Source organism: Molossus molossus, unplaced genomic scaffold (assembly GCF_014108415.1).
Source record: "Molossus molossus isolate mMolMol1 unplaced genomic scaffold, mMolMol1.p scaffold_m16_p_1, whole genome shotgun sequence".
Classification (NCBI taxonomy): Eukaryota; Metazoa; Chordata; class Mammalia; order Chiroptera; family Molossidae; genus Molossus; species Molossus molossus.
This window is the reverse complement of record NW_023425344.1, coordinates 218,511,555-218,530,954: the sequence shown is the minus strand read 5'-3', so window position 1 is coordinate 218,530,954 and position 19,400 is coordinate 218,511,555. Positions and strand designations below refer to the sequence as shown.

The window sequence follows — 19,400 nt, the reverse complement described above, 5'->3', positions numbered from 1 at the left end:
GAATTCAAGGAGATGGGGAAAAACCAGGAGGGAAGATTGAAAAGGAGAGCCCAGTGTGTTTTCAGAAAAACTAGGGGAGCACACAGCCTTAGAAGATAGGTAAAGAAAATGTATCACAAGAAAAGGGGTAATTCTATTAAATATATCAAATTGATCAAAAAAGATAAAGACTGAGAATTGATCATTTCACAGAATAGACAAAATATTTTTATTCAAATGCTCGTAATGGCAGTTGCTTTAAAAATGTGTATCCTTTTTACAGAAGCTCCATTTTTACAAGCTTTTTAAGGGTAATTTGATAATATCTATCAAAACTTTAAATTGTAATTGACCTTGTAATTTCACTTCTAGGAATTTATCCTAGAGTAATATTTATACATATACACAAAGATATGTGTGTAAAAGTGTTCCTCACAGCATTTATTTCAATAGTGAAAAAACAAATCTCCATCAGGATGGATGCAGTTGTTAAAGGAACAATATATACCTATAGATATACTGTAAGGTAACTTTTAAACATTGTTAAATGAAGGCAGGTTATCTGATAAAGTATGATTTAATTTATATTAATACATCCCAAACAGGCCCTCTGATTACATTATTAAAAGTTGCCTCCTCATTACTGTCACATTAGTCTGTTTTATTCACAAGACTTATCACTATCTAAAGTGATTTTATTTATTTATATACTTATTTGCTGTTTTTTTTCTTGTACAGCAGAATGTAAGCGATGTAAGAAATTTCCTGTCCTGGCCAGTTTGGCTCAGCAGTTGGAGCATTGGCCTGCAGACCAGAGTCCTGGGTTTAGTTCCCACTAGGGGCACATACAAAAAAAAGAAATTTTCTGTCCTGTTTATACTTACATTCCTACTGCTTGGGGATGTAAATTTAAAAATCTAGTTTTAGAGCCCTAGTTTGTTTCATCCACCCATTTAATGCTGGAGGAAGGCAAATCAGTGACAGTTTATCCTTGAAGTATGGATTGCGTGAGAAGCCTCTGTGTAGAAATGGCTGCCAGGCTCTTAAAAAAAATGAGCCCCTTTATCCACCCAAATCCCTTCTTAGTAAGTGTCTTCTTTCTCAGGATCCACGTTTGATATCTGGCTTGTGAGGGGCACAGAGTGTACTGGTGTAAGAGAGGAGGGACCTGGAGGTAAGTTTTTATATATTGATTTTATTCATTTATTTTTCCTTTATTGATTTTAGAGAGAGAGAGAAAGGGAGAGGGAGAAAGAGATAGAAACATCGATGAGAGAGAACATCAATTAGCTTCCTCCTGCATGCCCCCACTGGGGATCAGGCTCACAACCTGGGCATTTACCCTAACTGGGAATTGAACCAGTGACCTCTTGGTGCATGGGTCAGTTCTCAACCATGGAGCCACAGCAGCTGGACTTATTGATTGATTTTAGAGACAGAGAAGGAGGGGGTGGGGGGAGAGAGAGAGAGAGAAGCATGGATTTGTTATTTCATTTATTAATGCACTCACTAGTTGATTTCTGCGTGTGTCCTGACTGGGGATCAAACCTGCAATCTTGGCAAATCAGGATAACACTAAGCAACTGAGCTACCCAGCTAGGGCTGAAGGTGATTTTTTTTTATTTTTTATCTAAGCTCCAGCCAGTTTTTGAGGGGCAGAGAGAATGGCTGGGAAAGGAGGTGCTGGAGACCTGCAAGCAAAATTTCTGTTCTGACTCCAGTCCATTGCATGAGGGGCAGATGGACGTTTTGGTAAGGGGTGAGGAGAGAGGTCATTGTTGTTGTAATTGGTGCTCTCTTACTTTAGGGACATTTCAAAGGTATGTTCTTGTGGCTGCACAGAAACAATATACAGAGCTTGGTTAAGGCAAAGATAAGCCTTTATGCCCTGGCTGGTTTGGCTCAGTGGTTGGAATGTTGGCCCGTGGACCAGAGAGTCCTGAGTTTAGTTCCTGCTAAAGGCACGTATGTTGGTTGCAGTTTGTCCCTGGCTCCAGTTGGCGTCATGTGGGTGGCATCCACTCAGTGTGTCTCTCTCACATCGATGTTTCTCTCTCTTTCTTCCTCCCTCTCTCCTGCTCTATCTGAAGATGAATGCAAAATGTCCTCAGGTAAGGATAACAAAAAAAGATAAGTGTGTACTAAGGAAGTTTTATGCATTTGGTATGACTAACTACCATGTCCTGTTTAATTCAGAATTTATTAACAGATCATCAAGTGGTTAATTTCCAGAGAACCCCCTTTTTTTTTTTATCCACATCATATATTTTCCTTGGTCTGGAGTCTGTTCAGATCTTTACCAATGTTTGGTGGGGTTGTTTGTTTTAAGGTTCTTTGTGTATTTTGAGCAGAAATCTTTTATCACATATGTGTTTTGCAATGATTTTTTTTTCCAGTTTGTGGCTTTTTTTTTTTTAATTCTCTGAACTATTCTTTTACAGAGTAGTTTTTAATTTTATAAAGTCTACATTATTAAAAATTTTTAAATATATGTTTTCATTGATTTTTTTAGAGAGATAGAAACATTGATGTGAGAGAGAAACATCGATCAGCTGCCTCCTGCATTCCCCCTACTATTTCGGGATCGAGCCCGAAATCCGGACATGTGCTCTGACCGGGAATTGAACCCAGACCTCTCAGTCCATGGAGGATGCTCAGGCCACTGAGCCATACCCACGAGGCTGTCTTGTGCTGTATTTCATCTCATGTTTTGTACAGTAAAGTTTCATGGTTGAAGTTTAGAGGTTCAGGGTTTCACAGATATAGGAATAGGGTTTTAGAGGTTAGGTGTGGTTTTGAGGTTAGGGTCTTGGGTCCCTGTCTGGAGTCCTGTGGATAGTCTGAGGGTCTGGAGCCTGTGGTTCAGCTCTTGTGTCTGGCATCTGTTAACAGATGTCTGGTGTCCAGCACCCACTTTGGGATCTTTGTTCCTAGTGACACATGAGAGTTCCGACTCCAGTGTCCGTGGTTCCAGTAGAATTGTATTTGGCTCTTTGTATGCTGTCTGGATTCTGGTCGGATGTGGCTGGTTTCCTGGATTCCAGGGGGTCCATGTGCAGCTACATCACCAGGGTCTGATGTACGGTGTTCTGTGTCAGTCAGTCTCTGGCACCTGGTGTGTGGCATTCATGGTCCAGAGTCTGGCTTGGGGTCTGAGGTTTAGCTTTATTTTGGGTCTTCTGTGTGGCCCGGGGTCTGTGTCTGCGGTCCTGAGTCAGACTGTGGTGTCTGGTGTCTGTTAACTGATGGTCATTATCTTTTATTGAACACCAACTGGAATCCTCAAGTTTGGGTGCAGTAAAGAAGGCAAGTAGCTCCATTGTGATACAACATGGCTGTGATACAGTGTGTCTGTGAGAAGCTGTGTTGTTACAGGGGAACCATGAAGCTGAACCACTGTGGAAACAGCTCAGTATTGCTTCTTCCTAATTCTGCAGCATCCTGGCTTTAAGGAGCCCTGGGGTGAGGCTGCCCCGGGCAAATTCTCTTTCAGGCTACACAACCCAGCTCTGCTCTGCTGTAGTCCATGTGATCTGGTCTGGTCCTGACATTTCTTTTTTTTTCCAGTCTAGATGTTTTTAAAGGTCAGTTCATTTTGGGAGAAGTTAGCAGGTCACTCCCTGAATTGAGGTTTTTATGAGAAGCCCTGTGTGGAAATGGATATCAGTCCCAGTTTTTAAGAATTTGAGTCCAGTATTCCACCAGGAGCCCTTTCTAGTAGGTACCTCTTTTCTTAGCATCCACATATCTGTTGTCCACCATGTGAGTTGCACAGGGAGCCCTGGGGTGAGGGATGAGGAAAGAGCTGGAGGCAGACTTTCTATCCTGGCTCCAACGAGCTATTGAGAAGAAAAGGGGTGTCTGGGGAAGAATGTAGGAGACGTGGGGGCAGAATTTCCATTCTCCCTTGAGTTCTGTACTTGAGGGATAGAGTGGGTGTTTGGCTATGGGGCAAGGAGAGAACTGGAGGTGAATTCTGAATTCCAGCTTTGTGCAGAGTGTGAGAGGCAGAGGGGTTGTTTGGATAAAGGGTTCGGAGAGACCTGGAGATGAATTATTCATTTCCTCTCTGCATAGCTTTTGAGGGGGGTGTAGGTAACCAGGCTAGGAGAGACCTCCTTGCTTCAGCCAGGGTGTGAAGAGCACAGTGGTTTTTGGGGTAATTGGGCAGGAAAGACCTTGAGCAGAGTTCTGCACCCCGAGTGTAGCTAGCTTGTGTGGTTAAAGCGGTTGCCTGGCCAAAGGAGAATAACCCAGAGCTGAATTTTTCATTCCTGCTTTAGCCAGGATGTGATGGGCAAGAGGGTATGTGGATCTGAGGAAAAGGCATGAGGACATGAGGGGCCAGTGGATACTTTGAGGGGAATTGTAAATCCTGACTCCAGCCCAGCATTAATGAGCAGCTGGGGAACAGGTGAGGGGTGACCTGGAGCCATTTTTTCTTCCTGGCTCCACCAAGTAGGTGATGGGCAGAGGGTATCGTGAGGTACAGGGCGAGGAGTGACCTGGGTGTGATTTTTACATCCTGGTCTAGGCACTGTGTGTGAGGTAGAGGGGTTCCCTGGGGTAAGGGGTGAGTTCCAGAAGGTGTTTGAGAATCAGAGGGATGCCTGGGGTATGGGGTGCACTTCAGCCAGCTGGAATTCAGGGAGCACTTTCTCCAGGTCATGTTCAAGTCAATGCTTCCTCAGGACTGGTTTCCTGGGGAGAGTCCTTCGGGTTTGGTGGGACAACATTTTGTGATTACCTCCTTGGGACAGGATTCAGGACTCCACTACTTTCAAACAGACAAAGTAATGGAACAGAATAGACGGTGTAGTAATAGACCCAAATCCATTAGTGAATTTTGTCTGATAAAGATGTCTTCTCAGATCATTAGAGAAAATGCACATTATATAATAAATGTTGTTGGGACGTGAGGCAAGCAGCCAGGTCACAGATAAAAGTCCAGTGGCTGCCCTTTCCTGAGTGGAGAGGTGGGGCCAGGTGGGAGCAGAGGGGCAGGTTCAGGACTGGAGGCTGGAGCTGGGGCCGGAAGTTAGATGAGTGGCCTTGCTGTGCACCCGAAGCAGAAAGCCCAGCCATGATGTGCGTGGCAGAGTGGGAACTGCAGTGAGAGGCAGGTTACCTTTAGGGGAGCAGAGGTGTGGACCTGAGGAGAGGAAGGTGGCCCCCTTGAGCCCAGACGTGTGTTCTGGTTATGGGGCAGGCGGCTGGCAGACATGAGGTGAGTAGTGGCCTGGCAGTGGCATGACCAGGTCCTGAGGTGTTAGGTGAGCCATGGGCAGGACCTGAGGTAAAAGGGGGGTTGGGTGTGAGGTGTGAGGTGTGAGGTGAGCAGTGGGAGGACCTGAGGTGAGAGATGGGTCAGGTGTGAGGTGTGGGGCAGTGGCCAGGATGAGCGGCTGGGGCTCAGAGTAGGTGAGGTCAGCACCTACTCTGCTCCCTTCTGTCACTGTGACTTATTTGTCCGTGAGTCAAAGCGGCCCTCCTAGGTTTTCTTACATTGACTCTTCTAGGCTAAGTCCACGCTTGTGTCACTGGCCCTGGGTTTAATGAATGTACTGTCAAAATAATAACATTTGCCCCAGCTGCACAAAAAACAAACAAACAAAAAAACCCAAGACATTGGTCACATGGCTTGTTTGGTTGGAGCATCGACTGGCACAAAGGAAGGTTGTGGGTTTGATCCCAGGTCAGGGTGCTTTTGGGGAAGCAACCCATGGGTGTCTCCCAGTCATATAGATGTTTCTATCTCCCCCCTCTCTGTCACTAAAATCAGTGATGATTAAAGGGGAAAAATATATAGATAGACTAAGCTTGGAAAGAACATGAAGAAAAGTAATGTGAGCTGCTAGAAAAAATTTTGTCCTTAGTCATAACTATATTAATGATTAGATAAAATAATAACAAAATTCTTAGAATTTGAAATGAAGTCAAGGTCCAGATGTTTGGTATTCTAGGAATCAGAAGCGTTATGTAAATGAAACTGTGTCCTCTGTAGATAACGTGAGAAACTCACAATATGGCAAACATTACAATTTCAAAGACAGAAACTTTAGATTGTGAACTTGGCAACTGAAAGACCAAGGTGATTGATTGATTCTTAGTGACATTATAAAACAGTTTTTAAAGAGTGATTTATGAGCCATGAACAGAAAAGGAATAATTTTCAGATGCCTACAGTGGTTCATCACATGATTCAGTGTCCTAGGGTGTCAGATACTCTTTGCAGGGAGCCCCGAGTGTCCTCTCTGACCCACCTAACACTTGTGCCTTCAACCTGTGGTGTTGGCGGCCAGTGAATGCCGAGGACAGCTTAGCCTTGTCAGGAAGCCAGTCACAGATAGTTCTCGGTGTTTCAGGCGGCAGCATTTTGCTTAGGTGTTCGATTCACCTCAGCAGACACCCAGGAGGTGTCGCCATGAGCCTCAGAGGAGTCTGCACAAACCAAAATGAAAAGATGAGGCAGAAAGAGTGTCAGTGTACAGACGACCAGCAGAGGGAGGGCTTGATGTGGGAAAAAAAATTATATGTATACACACACACACAGAATTTTTTTATAGTTTATTGTGTTATGTAATATGGTGAGGGTTTGGGTGAGGATTAGGGTTACTGAACATAGGTTTATTTATGTTTTGCTTTACAGATATTTGGGAGAATTAGTGAACACGTCTATTTGTGGAAAGAAATGTGTTAATAAATTTGCCAATCTTAAGAATAATGGTATCACGGATAATTCACAGTTCACAGATCAAAAATCTGCCCCTCTGCTGACGGTTTTTGGAATGTTGATTTTAAGCTCTTTATCAAGGACCAAGACTCAGAGAGAACCTTGGGCCCCCTACTTCGTCCTGCCAATTCCACGAATGAAGTGCTCTTCTGTGTCTAGTGTACATTTTAGGAAGTAGCACCTATGTACTAAGCTTCTGCTCATAACATTTTGCAAGGATTCTTTGAAGGCCTTGAGGCACCTTGTATTCTGCCTAGCTCAGAATGTCTTGTATACCCATATTTTCTTTCTATCTGTGAATCTGTCCTGCATATGGGGTCTGTGAGTTTCATGTATGAGAGGTTCCCATACACATGCATGTATAAAATTTGTTTATTTTCTGTTGCTAATCTGTGTCATAAGTATTTGATTAGTGAACAAGTAAAGAACTTTCAGTTCAGAGTGAAGTTTCTCCCCTACATAAGCTAGTAATCAGATATTAGAGTGTAAATTTTGGAATTACATCTATTTCACCCTTAGAAATTTAACAATGTATCTACAGTAACAGTTTTGGGATTGAAAGATTTTATCAGTGAAATTTGGAATAGTCTTTTAATTTAGCGTCTGGATATAAAACTTTTTTTACAGATCAAGGACTACAAGCAGGAATTTTTATGAATCAAGAGGTGTGGCGGACATTTATTAGGTGAGCATTTCTTGTGAGACCACTTTTTATGAGTACACCATTGAGTCTAAATACCAGAATTCCAGGTCCACTACTTCCCTTGTGAGCTCACCTGAGCACTGAGAGGTCCAACCTCAGTCTGTTTGCAGGCTGAACCCAGACCTAGCCTAGGCCCTTCAGCAATGACTGTCCTAAGCCATAAATAGGAACTTTTACAAGTGACACAGTGAAGACCCTCAAAGCTTTGTTCCATGTTGTAAAGCACACACCTTGTAAGTGTTAGAACATGGTCAGATACATTTCAGAGACCCAAAGCCTATAGGTTCCCTTTATCCAAACTCCTGCAATGTCACATGAAGAAGTGCCATGAAATAGGCAGCCGATCGGATACATGTTTCTCTCTCTCTCTCTCTTTCTTTCCCTTTCTCTCTCTGAAGTCAATAAAAATATTGCAAAAAAGTGCAAAGTAGAAAAGCAGCCACTTTGAGATAAACAGTTAGAAAGAGTTTTTATTCTCATTAGACTGACAAGAGACCAAGCTGGGAGAGGAAAGAGAAGCTTCTGGTATTGTCACTGCAATTGTCACTGCAGCTTATTATTTTAAAATTATGTCATGTGTTTCTCTAGTACTTATTTCCTAAAATATTAATAGCTTTGTTTTTTGCAGTTGACTTAATACATAAAAAGAAAATTTATTCATAATTCTACCCCAAGCAGTAAAAAAACTGCTTTAATGTTAAGAATATACCTTCCCAGATATCTCTAGATGCACATTTTCTTTCTTCTACTTATTTTAGATTTCATGTACTATTTTAGGTTATTACTATTAATGCAAAATCTTTTTAATCTTCTCCTTTTCTAATAGGTGCATTTAAGGGTGCACATGTTTTCATAAGTTTTGGAATAAAGTATAATTTTATTGATATTTAGTGAGAGAAGAAGGGAGAGTGGGCAAGAGATAGAAACATTCATCGGCTGCCTTCTGCACACCCCTAAAGAGGTTCAAGCCTGAAACCAGGACACGTACATTGACTGTTGACCTCTTGGTGCATGGGTCAATGCTCAACCAGTGATCCACACCAGCCGGGTGATATGTTGTACTGTTAATATCATTAAGTTCAAATTATTTTCTAACTCCAGTGGTGGTTTATTTTTGTTGTTATTTAGGAGTGTATTTCATAACTTTTAAATATAAGGAGTTTCACCCTGATTGATTTGGATCAGCGGTTGGAGCGTTGGCCCACAGTCCAAGGAGTCCTGGGTTCAATTCCAGCCAAGGACAGGTACCTCGGTTGCAGTTTGTTCCTGACTCTGGTTTGGGTTGTGTGGGTGGCAATCAGTTGATGTATCTGTCATGTTGATGTTTTTCTTTCTCTCCCTCTCTACCTCCTGCTCTATCTGAAGATAAATGGAAAAATATTCTTGGGAGAGGATTAAATATAATAATAATAAAAATAACTCTAAGGAGTTTCTAGTTATTTTAAAATTTTTTTAATTGTTTATTTTTGTTACAGATTTTTCCCCCGCATTGACACCCTCCTCCTTATTCCCCCTACCCCCTGCCCAGTCTCCAGCATTGTTGTCTATGTCTGTGGTTACACTTACATGCATATAAGTTTTGTGGTTTATCTCTTCCTTCCCCCCATCCCCTCTTCTGAGGTTTGTCAGTCTGTATCCTACTTCTGTGTCTCTGAGTCTATTTTGTTCATCAGCTTGTTTTATTATATTCCACAAATAAGTGAGATCATGTGACATTTGCCTCTCTGTTTGGCTTGTTTTGCTTAGGATAATACTCTCCAGGTCCCTCCATGTCATCATAAAGGGTAAGAGATCTTTCTTTCTTATAGCTACATAGTATTCCATCTAGCTACTTTTTAAAACTTTTGTTTTCTTTTTAAATCCTCACCTGAGGACATTTCTACATTCATCTTGGAAGAGTAGGAGGTAGAGAGAGAGCAAGTAGGAGAGAGAGACAGAGAGAAACATTGATGTGAGAGAGAGAAATCGATCGATTGGCTTCCTTCTGCATGATCCCGACCAGGGCCAGGGACCAAACTGCAACCCAGGTACATGCCCTTGACTGGAATTGAACCCGCAACTCTTCTGTCCAAGGGCTGACACTCTAACTGCCAAGGCAAACCAGCCAGGGCACATGTGGTTAATTTTTATTCATGGTTTATAGGTTAATTGCAATGATAACAAGAACCATACTTGATATAATTTTAACCCTTGGTATTTTGTTGAAACTTGTTTTTTATTAATTTATTTTTTAAACATCTTTATTGTTGAATGTATTACAGATGTCTTTTTTTATTCACTTCTTGAACCCCCCCCCCCCACTCCCACCACCTTCCTGCTTTCTCCACACTATTGTCTGTGTCTACTGGTTATGCACATATGCATATCAGTTTTTGGTTTCTTTCTTCCTGCCCCACCTCTCCCCTCCCCTTTGAGGTTCATCAGTCTAACAACCAATTTGTACTTATTAATCCCTTCATCTTTTTTCACCAAATCCACCTCCTATCTGGCAAACACAAAAAGTTCTCTAATCTGAGATTGTTTCTGTTCTGTTTGGGATCATCTTGTTTGGGACTCTCTGTGCTTCCAACACTTGTATGTCTGTTTCCTTTACAAAGTTAGGAAAGTTCTCTGTCATTATTTTTTCAAATAAGTTTTTAATTTTCTGCCCTCTTTCTTTTCCTTCTGACACTCCCATGATGCAAATGTTGGCATGCTTGAAGTTGTTCCACAGGCTCCTTATAGTATCCTCATTTTTTAGATACTTTTTTCTTTTAGCTGTTCTAATTTACTGTTTTTTTGCTTCCTTATAATCAAAATCAATGGTTTACTACTTGGCTTCACCTAGTCTACTATTGATTCCATGTAAATTATTCTTCATTAGTTAGTACATACTTTATTTATGACTGGTTCTTTACTATGCTCTTGAGGTCCTCACTAAATTTTTTTTTACATTCTCACGAGGTACTGTGAAATTCTTACAAAGTTAATTGAGCATTCTTATAAGCAGTGTTTTGAATTATGCATCTGATTGATTGCTGATCTCCATTTTGTATAGTTCTTTTCCTGGAGTGATGTTATGGAGAGAGTGAAGAGAACTCAGAAAATAGAGAGAATGAGGAGAGAAGAGAATGCAGAAAAGGGAGAGAATCAGGAGAGAGAAGAGAATGTGGAAAACAGAGAGAATAACAAGATAGAGATAGGAACACAGAAAATGGAGAGAATCAGGAGAGAGGAGAACACAGAAAATGGGGTGAATCACTGGAGGGAGAAGAGAATGCAGACAATGGAGATAATAGAGAGACAAGAGAAGGCAGAAAACAGAGAGAATGAGGAGAGATAAAAGAAAATGCAGAAAACAATAAAGAGAGAGGGAAGAGATAATAGAAAATGGAGACAGTCAAGAGTTAAGAAAACAGAGAATACAGAGACAGTCGGGAGAGTGAAGAGAACGCAGAATACATAGAAAATCATGAGACTGAGAAGAGAACGCAGAAAAAGGGAAAATAAGGAGAGAGGAAAGAGAACACAAAAAATTGAGAGAATTAAGGGAGGGGGAAGAGGACATAGAAAACCGAGAGCATCAGGAGAGAGAAGAGAACGCAGAAAACAGAGGGAATCAGGAGAGAAAAGAGAACACAGAAAACAGAATCAGGAGAGAGGGTAGAGAAGGAAGAAAAGGAGAGTATCCGGAGAGAGAGCAGAGAATGCAGAAAACGGAGAGAATTAGGAGAGAGAGCCGAGAACGCAAACATTGGAGGGAATCAGGATACACAGAGGAGAACGCAGGAAAAGGAGAGAATGTGGAGAAAGAGAAGAGAACCCAGAACACGGAGATAAGCTGGAGCAATGGAAGAGAACCCAGAAAATGGTGAGAATCACGAGAAAGAAAAGAGAACACAAAAAACGGAGAGAACCAGGAGAAAGAGGAGAACACAGAAAACAGAGAATCACAAGGGAGAGAAGAGAACACAGAAAATGGAGACAATCAGGAAAGAGTGGAGATAACACACAATACAGAGAGACACAGGAGAGAGAGAAGAGAATGCAGAAAACGGATAGAATCAGGAGAGAGAGAAGAGAATGCAGAAAAGGGAGAGAACCAGGAGAGAGGGAAGAGAATGCAGAAAATGTAGAGATTCAGGAGAGAGAGAGAGAAGAGAACGCAGAAAAGTGAGAGAATTGGGAGTGAGGGAAGAGAATGCAGGAGATAAACAGAATCAGAAGACAGAGAAGAGAAGCAGATAATAATGGAAAGAATATGGTGAGAGAAAAGAGAACGCGGAAAAACAGAGAATTAGGAGAGAGAGAAATTATCACAGAAAATGGAGAGAATCCGAAGACAGGGAAGTGAACCCAGAAAACATAGAGAATCAGGACAGAGAGAAGAAAAGGCAGAAAATGAACAGATTCAGGAGAGTGAGAAGAGAAGAAGAAAATGGAGAGACTATAGTGAGAGAAAAGAGAACACAAAAAACAGATAGAATTAGGAGAGAGAAGTTATCCCAGAAAACGAAGAGAATCTGAAGATAGAGAAATGACGCAGAAAAAGTAGAGAATCAGGATGAAGATAGAGAAATGACGCAGAAAAAGTAGAGAATCAGGACAGAGAGAAGAGAAGGCAGAAAACGGAGAGAATCAAAAGATAAGGAAGAGAAACCAGAAAACAGAGAGAATTAAGTGAAAGAGAAGAGAATGCAGAAAAGGGAGGGAAGATACAGCAGATAACAGAGATAATCACTAGAGAGGATACGGTTGAAAACAGAAAGAATCAGGAGAGATAGAAGAGAAAGAAAATGGAAAGAATCGGCATTGAGAAGGTAATGCTGGCAATGGAGAGAATCAGAGAGAGAGAAGAGCATGCAGAAAATTGAGAGGATCAGGAGAGAGAGAGAAGAGAACACAGAAAACGGAGAGAATCATAAGAGAAGAGAGAATGCACAAAACAGAAAATCAGGAGAGAGAGGAGAGAACACAGAATACATGGAGAATCAGGAGAGAGGAGAGAATGCAGAATACAGAATCAGCAGAGAAGAGAGAGAATGCAGATAACAGAGAGAATCAGGAGAGAAGGGAGAAGTCAGAAAAAGAATCGAGAGATAGAGAAAAGAATAATAAAAAAAAAAAACAGAGAGACTTAGGGGAGAGAGGAGAGAATGCAAAATACGGAGAGAATCAGCATAGAGAAAGCAGAACAGAGTAAATAGAGATTTTTGGAATGTAAGAGATGAGAATCAGAAATGAGAAGAAAGAAAGCAGAGAATGGAGAGATTCAGGAGAGAGAGGAGAGAACACAGAAAACGAAAAGAATCAGAAGTGATTGCAGAGAAGGTCGAACAGAAAAATAATTCAGGGAGAGTAGAAGAATTAAAAACAAGTAGAATCAGGATAGAGAGGAGAGAATGCAGAAAACAGAGAATCAGGAGAGATAGGAGACAATGCAATAAACGGAGAGAATAAGCATAGAGGAGACAAAACAGGAAACAGATATTCAGAAGAGAGAGGAGAAAACGGAGAGATTCAGGAGAGAGAGAAGAAAATGCAAAAAACGGAGGGAATCGAGATAGAGGACAGAATGCAGGAAACGAAGAGTATCAGGAAAAAGAAGAGAAAATGCAGAAAACAGAAGGATTCAGAAGAGTAAGTAGAGAACAATGAAAATGGAGAGAATCCGGAGACAGTGGAGAGAACAAAGAAATGGAGAATATTAAGAGAGAGAGGAGAGAAGGCAGAAAACAGGGAGAATCAAGAGAGAGAGTGGAGAACGCAGAATACGGAACAAACCAGGAGAGAAAAGAGAGAATTCGTAAAACGGAGAGTATCTGAAGAGAGAGGAAAGAACATAGAAAACAGAGAGTATCAGGAGACAGAGGAGAGAATCAGGAGAGGAAGAAGAAAACTCCAAAAATGAGGAGAATAAGAAGAGGCGGAGAGAACACAGAACAAGGAGAGAATTATCAGAGAAGAGATAACAGAGAAAACAGAGAATCAGGAGAGAGAAAAAATAACGCGGAAAATAGAGAAAATCAGCAGAGAGGAGAACGCAGAAAACCGAGGAAAACAGAGTGAAAAACTAATGCAGAAAACGGATAGAATCAGTAGATAGATGAGAAAATGCACAAAATGCATAGAATCAGGATAGGATGGAGAAAATCAGCAGAGAGAGGAGAGAACGAAGAATACATAGAGAATCAGAAGAGAGAGAAGAGAATGCAGAAAAACAATTACTAGAGAGAAGAGATCATGGAGAAAAAGAGATTCAGGAGATAGAGAAGAGAAATCAGAAAACTGAGAAATTTATGATAGAAAAAAGAAAACGCAGATAACAAAGAGAATTAGCAGAGAAAAGAGAATGCAGAAAACGGAGAGATTCCAGAAAGAGGAGAGAACACAGAAAACAGAAATAAAGGAGAAAGAGGAGAAAACAGAATCAGAAGATAGAGAAGAGAACCCAGAAAACAGAAAAAATCAGAAGAAGAGTAATGCAGAAAACATATTCAGAAAAGAGAGGAAAGAACACAGAAAAGTGAGAGAATCAAGAGATACAGGACAGAACACAAAAAACGGAGAGTATCAAAAAAATAGAAGATAGAATGCAGAAAACTGAGGTAGTCCGGAAAGACAAGATAAAAAAAAGTCAGGAAAGAGCAGAGAACATAGAAAACAGAAAGAATCAGTAGAGCGTGGAGAGAATGCAGAAATTGGAGAGATTCAGTACAGATAGATAATGCAGAAAATGGAGTGAATCAAGAGATACAGAAGATAAAGCAGAAAACGGAGAGAATCAAGACATAGAGGAGAGAATACAGAAAACGAAAAAAATCAAGAGATGGAGGAGAGAATGCAGAAAAGGGAGAAAATCAGAAGATGGAGAAGAGAACACAGAAAATGGAGAAAATCAAGAGATAGATGAGAGAACAATGATAACAGAGAGAATCCAGAGATAGAAAAGAGAACAGAGGAAACAGAATAAAGACATAGAGGAGAGAATGCAGAAAACGGAGAGAATCAACAGATAGAGGAGAGAACTCAAAAAACGAAGAGATTCAAGACATAGTGGAGAGAACGTAGAAAAGAGAAGAAATCAAGGGATAGAAGGGAGAATGCAGAAAACGGAGAGATTCTGTACAGAGAGAAGAAAACGCAGAAAACAGAGAGAATCAAGAGATAGAGGAGAGAACACAGGAAACGGAGAAAATCAACAGATAGAGGATAGGCCGCATAAAGAACACAGAAACTCAAGAGACAGATGACAGAACAAAGGTAATGGTAAGAATCCAGAGATAGAAAAGAGAACAGAGAAAATCAAGGGATAGAGGAGAAATTACAGGAAACGGAGTGAATCAAGACAATGAGACAACGCAGAAAACAGAGAATCAAGAGATAGAGGAGAAAACACAGAAAACAGAGAAAATCAGTAGATAGAGGAGAGAATGCAGAAAACAAAACCAAGATAGAGGAGAGAACAAAGATAATGGAGAGTATCTAGAGATACAAAAGAGACTAGAGAAAATGGAGAGAATCAAGAGTTAGAGAAGAGAGCGCAGAAAATGGAAATATTCAGTACAGAAAGAACAAACCGCACAAAATGGAGAGAATGAGGAGAAAAATTAGAGAACGCAGAAAACGTAGAAAGTCAAAAGATAGAGGAGAGAATGCAAAAGAAGAAAAGATTTAGTACAGAGAAGCGATAACTCAGAAAACGGAGATCAAGACATAGAGAAGAGAACGCTGAAAACGGTGAATATGAAAAGATAGAGGAGAAAATGCAGAAAACAATGATACTCAGTTCTGCATACAGAGAGGAGAGAAGGCAGAAAACAGAATCAAGAGATATAGGAGAGAATGCAGAAAATGGAGAAAGTCAAGAGATAGATGAGAAAACAAAGATAATGGAGAGAATCTAGAGGTAGAACAAAGAACAGAAAAAACAGAGATGATCAAGTGATAGAAGAGAGATCGCAGAAAATGGAAAGAATCAAGCGACAGGAGAAAACGCAGAAATAGAGAGAATCAAAAGATTGAGGACAGATCTCAGAAAACGGAGGTAGACGAGAGAACAAAGATAACAGAGAGAGTCCAGAGGTAGACAAGAGAAGAGAAAAAACAGAGAGAATCAAGTGATAGAGGAGAGATTGCAGAAAATGGAGAGAATCAAAAGATAGAGGACAGATCTTAGAAAACAGAAAATCAAGAGATAGAGCAGAGAATGCAGAAAATGGAGAGATTCCATACAGAGAGAAGAAAATGCAAAAAATGGAGAAAATCAAAAGACAGAGGAGAGAATGCAGAAAATGGAGAGAATGCAGAAAATCAAGAGAGGAGAGAACACAGAAAACGGAATCAAGAGATGAAGGGGGGAATGCAGAAAACGGAGAGATTTAGTACAGACAGAAGAGAAGGCAGAAAGCAGAGAAAATCAAGAGATAGAGGAGAAAAGGAAGAAAACAGAAAATCAAGACATAGAAAAGAGATTGGAGAAAATCAAGAGATAGAGGAGAGAACACAGACAACAGAGAGATTCAGTACAGAGAGAAGAGAACGCCAAAAACAGACAGAATCAAGAAATAGAGGAGAGAACGCAGAAAATGGAGAAAATCAAGAGATAGAGGAGAGAATGCAGAAAGGAGGAGAGAATGCAGAAAATGGAGAAATTAAAAAAAAATAGAGTTGAGAAACACAGAAAACTGAGAGATTCAGTAGAGAAAGTAGAGAACGGAGAAAATCAAGAGCTACAGGAAAGAACAAAGAGAATCAAGATATAGAAGAGAGAACACAGAAAATGGAGAAAATTAAGAGAGAGAGGAGAGAACTAAGAAAATGGAGAAATTCAGGGAAGAATTGAGAGAATGCAGAAAACGGAGAGATTCTAGAGATAGAGAATAGAACAGAGAAAATGGAGAGAATCAAGAAACAGAGGAGAGAATGGAGAAAATCAAGAGATAGAGGAGAGAATGCAGAAAACAGAAAGACTCAAGAGATAGAAGGGAAAATCCAGGAAACGAAGAAAATCTAGAGATAGAAAAGGGAACGCGGAAAAAAAAAAAAAAAGCAAGGGATATAGGAGAGAACGCAGAAAACAGCGAGAATCAAGACATAGAGGAGAGGACGCAGAAAATGGACAAAATCAAGAGATAGTGGAGAGAAAGAAGAAAACAGAGAGAATTGAGAGAATGCAGAAAACTAAGAGATTCAAGACATAGAGAAGAGAACAGAGAAAACAAAGACGAGACGGAGGAGAGAATGCAGAAAACAAAGAAAATCATAAGATGGAGAAAATGATAAAATAGAGTAGAGAACAAAGAAATCAGAGAGAATCAAGAGATGGAGAGAGCGCACAAAATGGAGAAAATCAAGAGACAGAGGAGAGAACGCAGAACAGAGAGATTCAGTAAAGAGAAGAGAGATCACAGAAAACGGAGAAAATCAAGAGACAGAGGAAAGAATGCAGAAAACAGATTCAGTTTGGACAGGAGAGAACAAATAAAACGTAGAAAATAAAGAGAGGAGAAAATGAAGAAAATGCTGAAAATCAAGAGATAGATGAGAAAATGGAGAGATTTAGTACAGTGAAGAGAGAACACAGAAAACAGAATCAGGAGATAGAAGAAAAATGCAGTAAATGAAGAAAATCAAGAGGTAGAGGAGAGAATGCAGAAAATGGAGAGATTCAGGAGAGGATGCAGAAAATGAAGAGAATCAAGAGATAGAGGAGAGACGCAGAAAACAGATTCAAGAACGTGTTGAGAAAATGCAGAAAACGGAGAAAATCAAGAGATAGAGGAGAGAACACAGAAAACGAAGAGATTCAGTACAGAGAAGAGAGATCACAGAATATATGTACCCCCATGTTCATAGCAGCACTATTTACAATAGCTAAGGTCTGGAAACAGCCCAAATGTCCATCAGTAGACGAATGGATAAAAAAACTGTGGTACATATACACAATGGAGTACTATGCAGCTGTAAGAAAGAAGGATCTCTTATACTTTGAGACGACATGGAGGGACCTGGAGAGTATTATCCTAAGCAAAACAAGCCAAGCAAAGAAAGACAAATATCACGTGATTTCACTTATTTGTGGAATATAATTAACTTAACAGTCTGAGGAACTGGGTAGACCCAAAGATGTGGAAGTAGGGTACAGACTGACAAGCCTCAGAAGAGGGGTGTGGGGGAGAGATGAACCACAGAACTTATATGCATGTACACATAACTGATGGTCATGGACAACAAAGCTGGGGACGGGGTGGGGGATGGAAAGGAGGGTGTCAATGGAGAAAAAAGGAGAAACATCTGTAACAAAAATAAAGTAATTTAAAATAAATAAATAAATTTTTTTTTAAAGAACTATGTTAAAACTAAAAAAAAAAAGATCTGGAAACAGCCTAAGTGTCCATCAATAGATGAGTGGATAGAAAAGCTGTGGTACATTTATACAATGGAATACTATGCAGCTGTAAGAAAGAAAGATCTTTTATCCTTTTAGACAACATGGAGGGACCTTGAGAGTATTATGCTAAGCGAAATAAGCCAATAGAGAAAGACAAATACCACATGATCTCACTTATTTGTGGAATATAATGAACAAGGTTGGCTGATGAATGAAATAGACCCAGAGACATAGAAAGGAGTATGGTTCAGACTGACAAACCTCAGAGTAGGGGCCCGGGGGGGATGAATGAGATGAACCAAAGAACCTATATGCATTTATGCATAACCAATGGACATAGACAACAATGCTAGGGGGTGTAGGGGTAGGATGCACAGGAGAGGGTCGGGGTGGGGAGAAGGAGAAACATCTGTAACAAAAATAAATTAATAAAAATTGGGATAAAAGAGAATGCAGAAAACAGAGAATCAATAGAGAGAGAAGATAACACAGAAAACGGAGAGAATCGGGAGAGAAAGAAGAGAACACAGAAAACAGAATCAGGAGAGAGAGAAGAGAATACAGTTTTGCTCAGTTGTTGGAGCATGGGCCTGTGGATCAAAGAGTCACAGGTTCGATTCCAGTCAAGGGCACATACCTCGGTTGTGGTTTATCCCTGGCCCTGGTCGGGGTTGTGCAGGAGGCAACCAGTCAATATGTCTCTCACACGTTGATGCTTATCTGTCTCTCCCTCTCTTTTACTCTCTCCTCCTTCCTCCTTCTCTATTTGAAGATAAATAGAAAAATATCCTCGGCTGAGCGTTTTTTTTTAAAAATCTAGTTTTAGAGGAAAAAGTATTTCTTATTTTCCTGGTTTAGTTGGTAGCTATTACTTTCATTCCTATAAATTTCGCTTAATTTCTCCCTGCCTCATTTTTATCATATATAAATAAAATAATGGGCAGTCATTTTCAACCCCAGAGTCACATTAGAATCACCTATGTAGCTTTTAAAAAATATGTCTAGGCTCCACTGTAGACCAATTAAGTTAGAACTTGGGATAGGGTCAGAGTATCAGTATTTTGGGGGAGTTTTGTTGAGGTTTTTTTTGTGGGTTTTTTTTTGTTGTTGTTGTTTGGTGTTTTTTTTTTGAGATTCTGATGTATGGGCAAAGTTGACGACTCCTAGATTATATTTGAAGTATAGTCCTAGTGATTCTATATCAAGAGTACATAATAGGAATATACTTTCTCTGGCATAAAAGTATTTCCCTGGAATAAGACAAGCTTTTCAGACAAATCATTTTCGCTTTAGGAATAGTAGATGGAATCATCATTTTTCTTCTCTTCTCAAAGCACGTATTTCTTGATGAGGTGTTGGTATTGGAGTATAAAAATTTAATCTAATCAGCCCTGGCCAGTTTGACTCAGTGGTTGGAGCTTCGGCCTGTGGTCCAGGGAGACCCGGGTTTGGTTCCCACTAGGGGCACGTGCCTTGGTTGCGGTTCGTCCCCGGCCCTGGTTGGTCATGTGGGTGGCAGCCACTCGATATGTCCCTTTCACATCAATGTTTCTCTCTCTCACTCTGTTCCTCTCTCTCCCTCCCACTCTACCTGAACAAAAAAAAAATGGAAA

The 19,400-nt window shown here is 40.5% G+C and overlaps 1 protein-coding gene across 1 annotated transcript in view; it reads left to right on the top strand.

Annotated features, from left to right (window-relative positions):
• The first annotated feature begins 721 nt into the window (after positions 1 to 721).
• Positions 722 to 19,400, top strand: part of LOC118634485 (myosin-10-like) — a 59,854-nt gene continuing 41,175 nt past the window's right edge. Inside the window, 3 exon segments of the mRNA XM_036269056.1 lie at positions 722 to 1,153; positions 2,070 to 2,090; positions 7,340 to 7,397. Coding sequence (XP_036124949.1) covers positions 2,081 to 2,090; positions 7,340 to 7,397 — 68 coding nt within the window. The 5' untranslated portion in view covers positions 722 to 1,153; positions 2,070 to 2,080.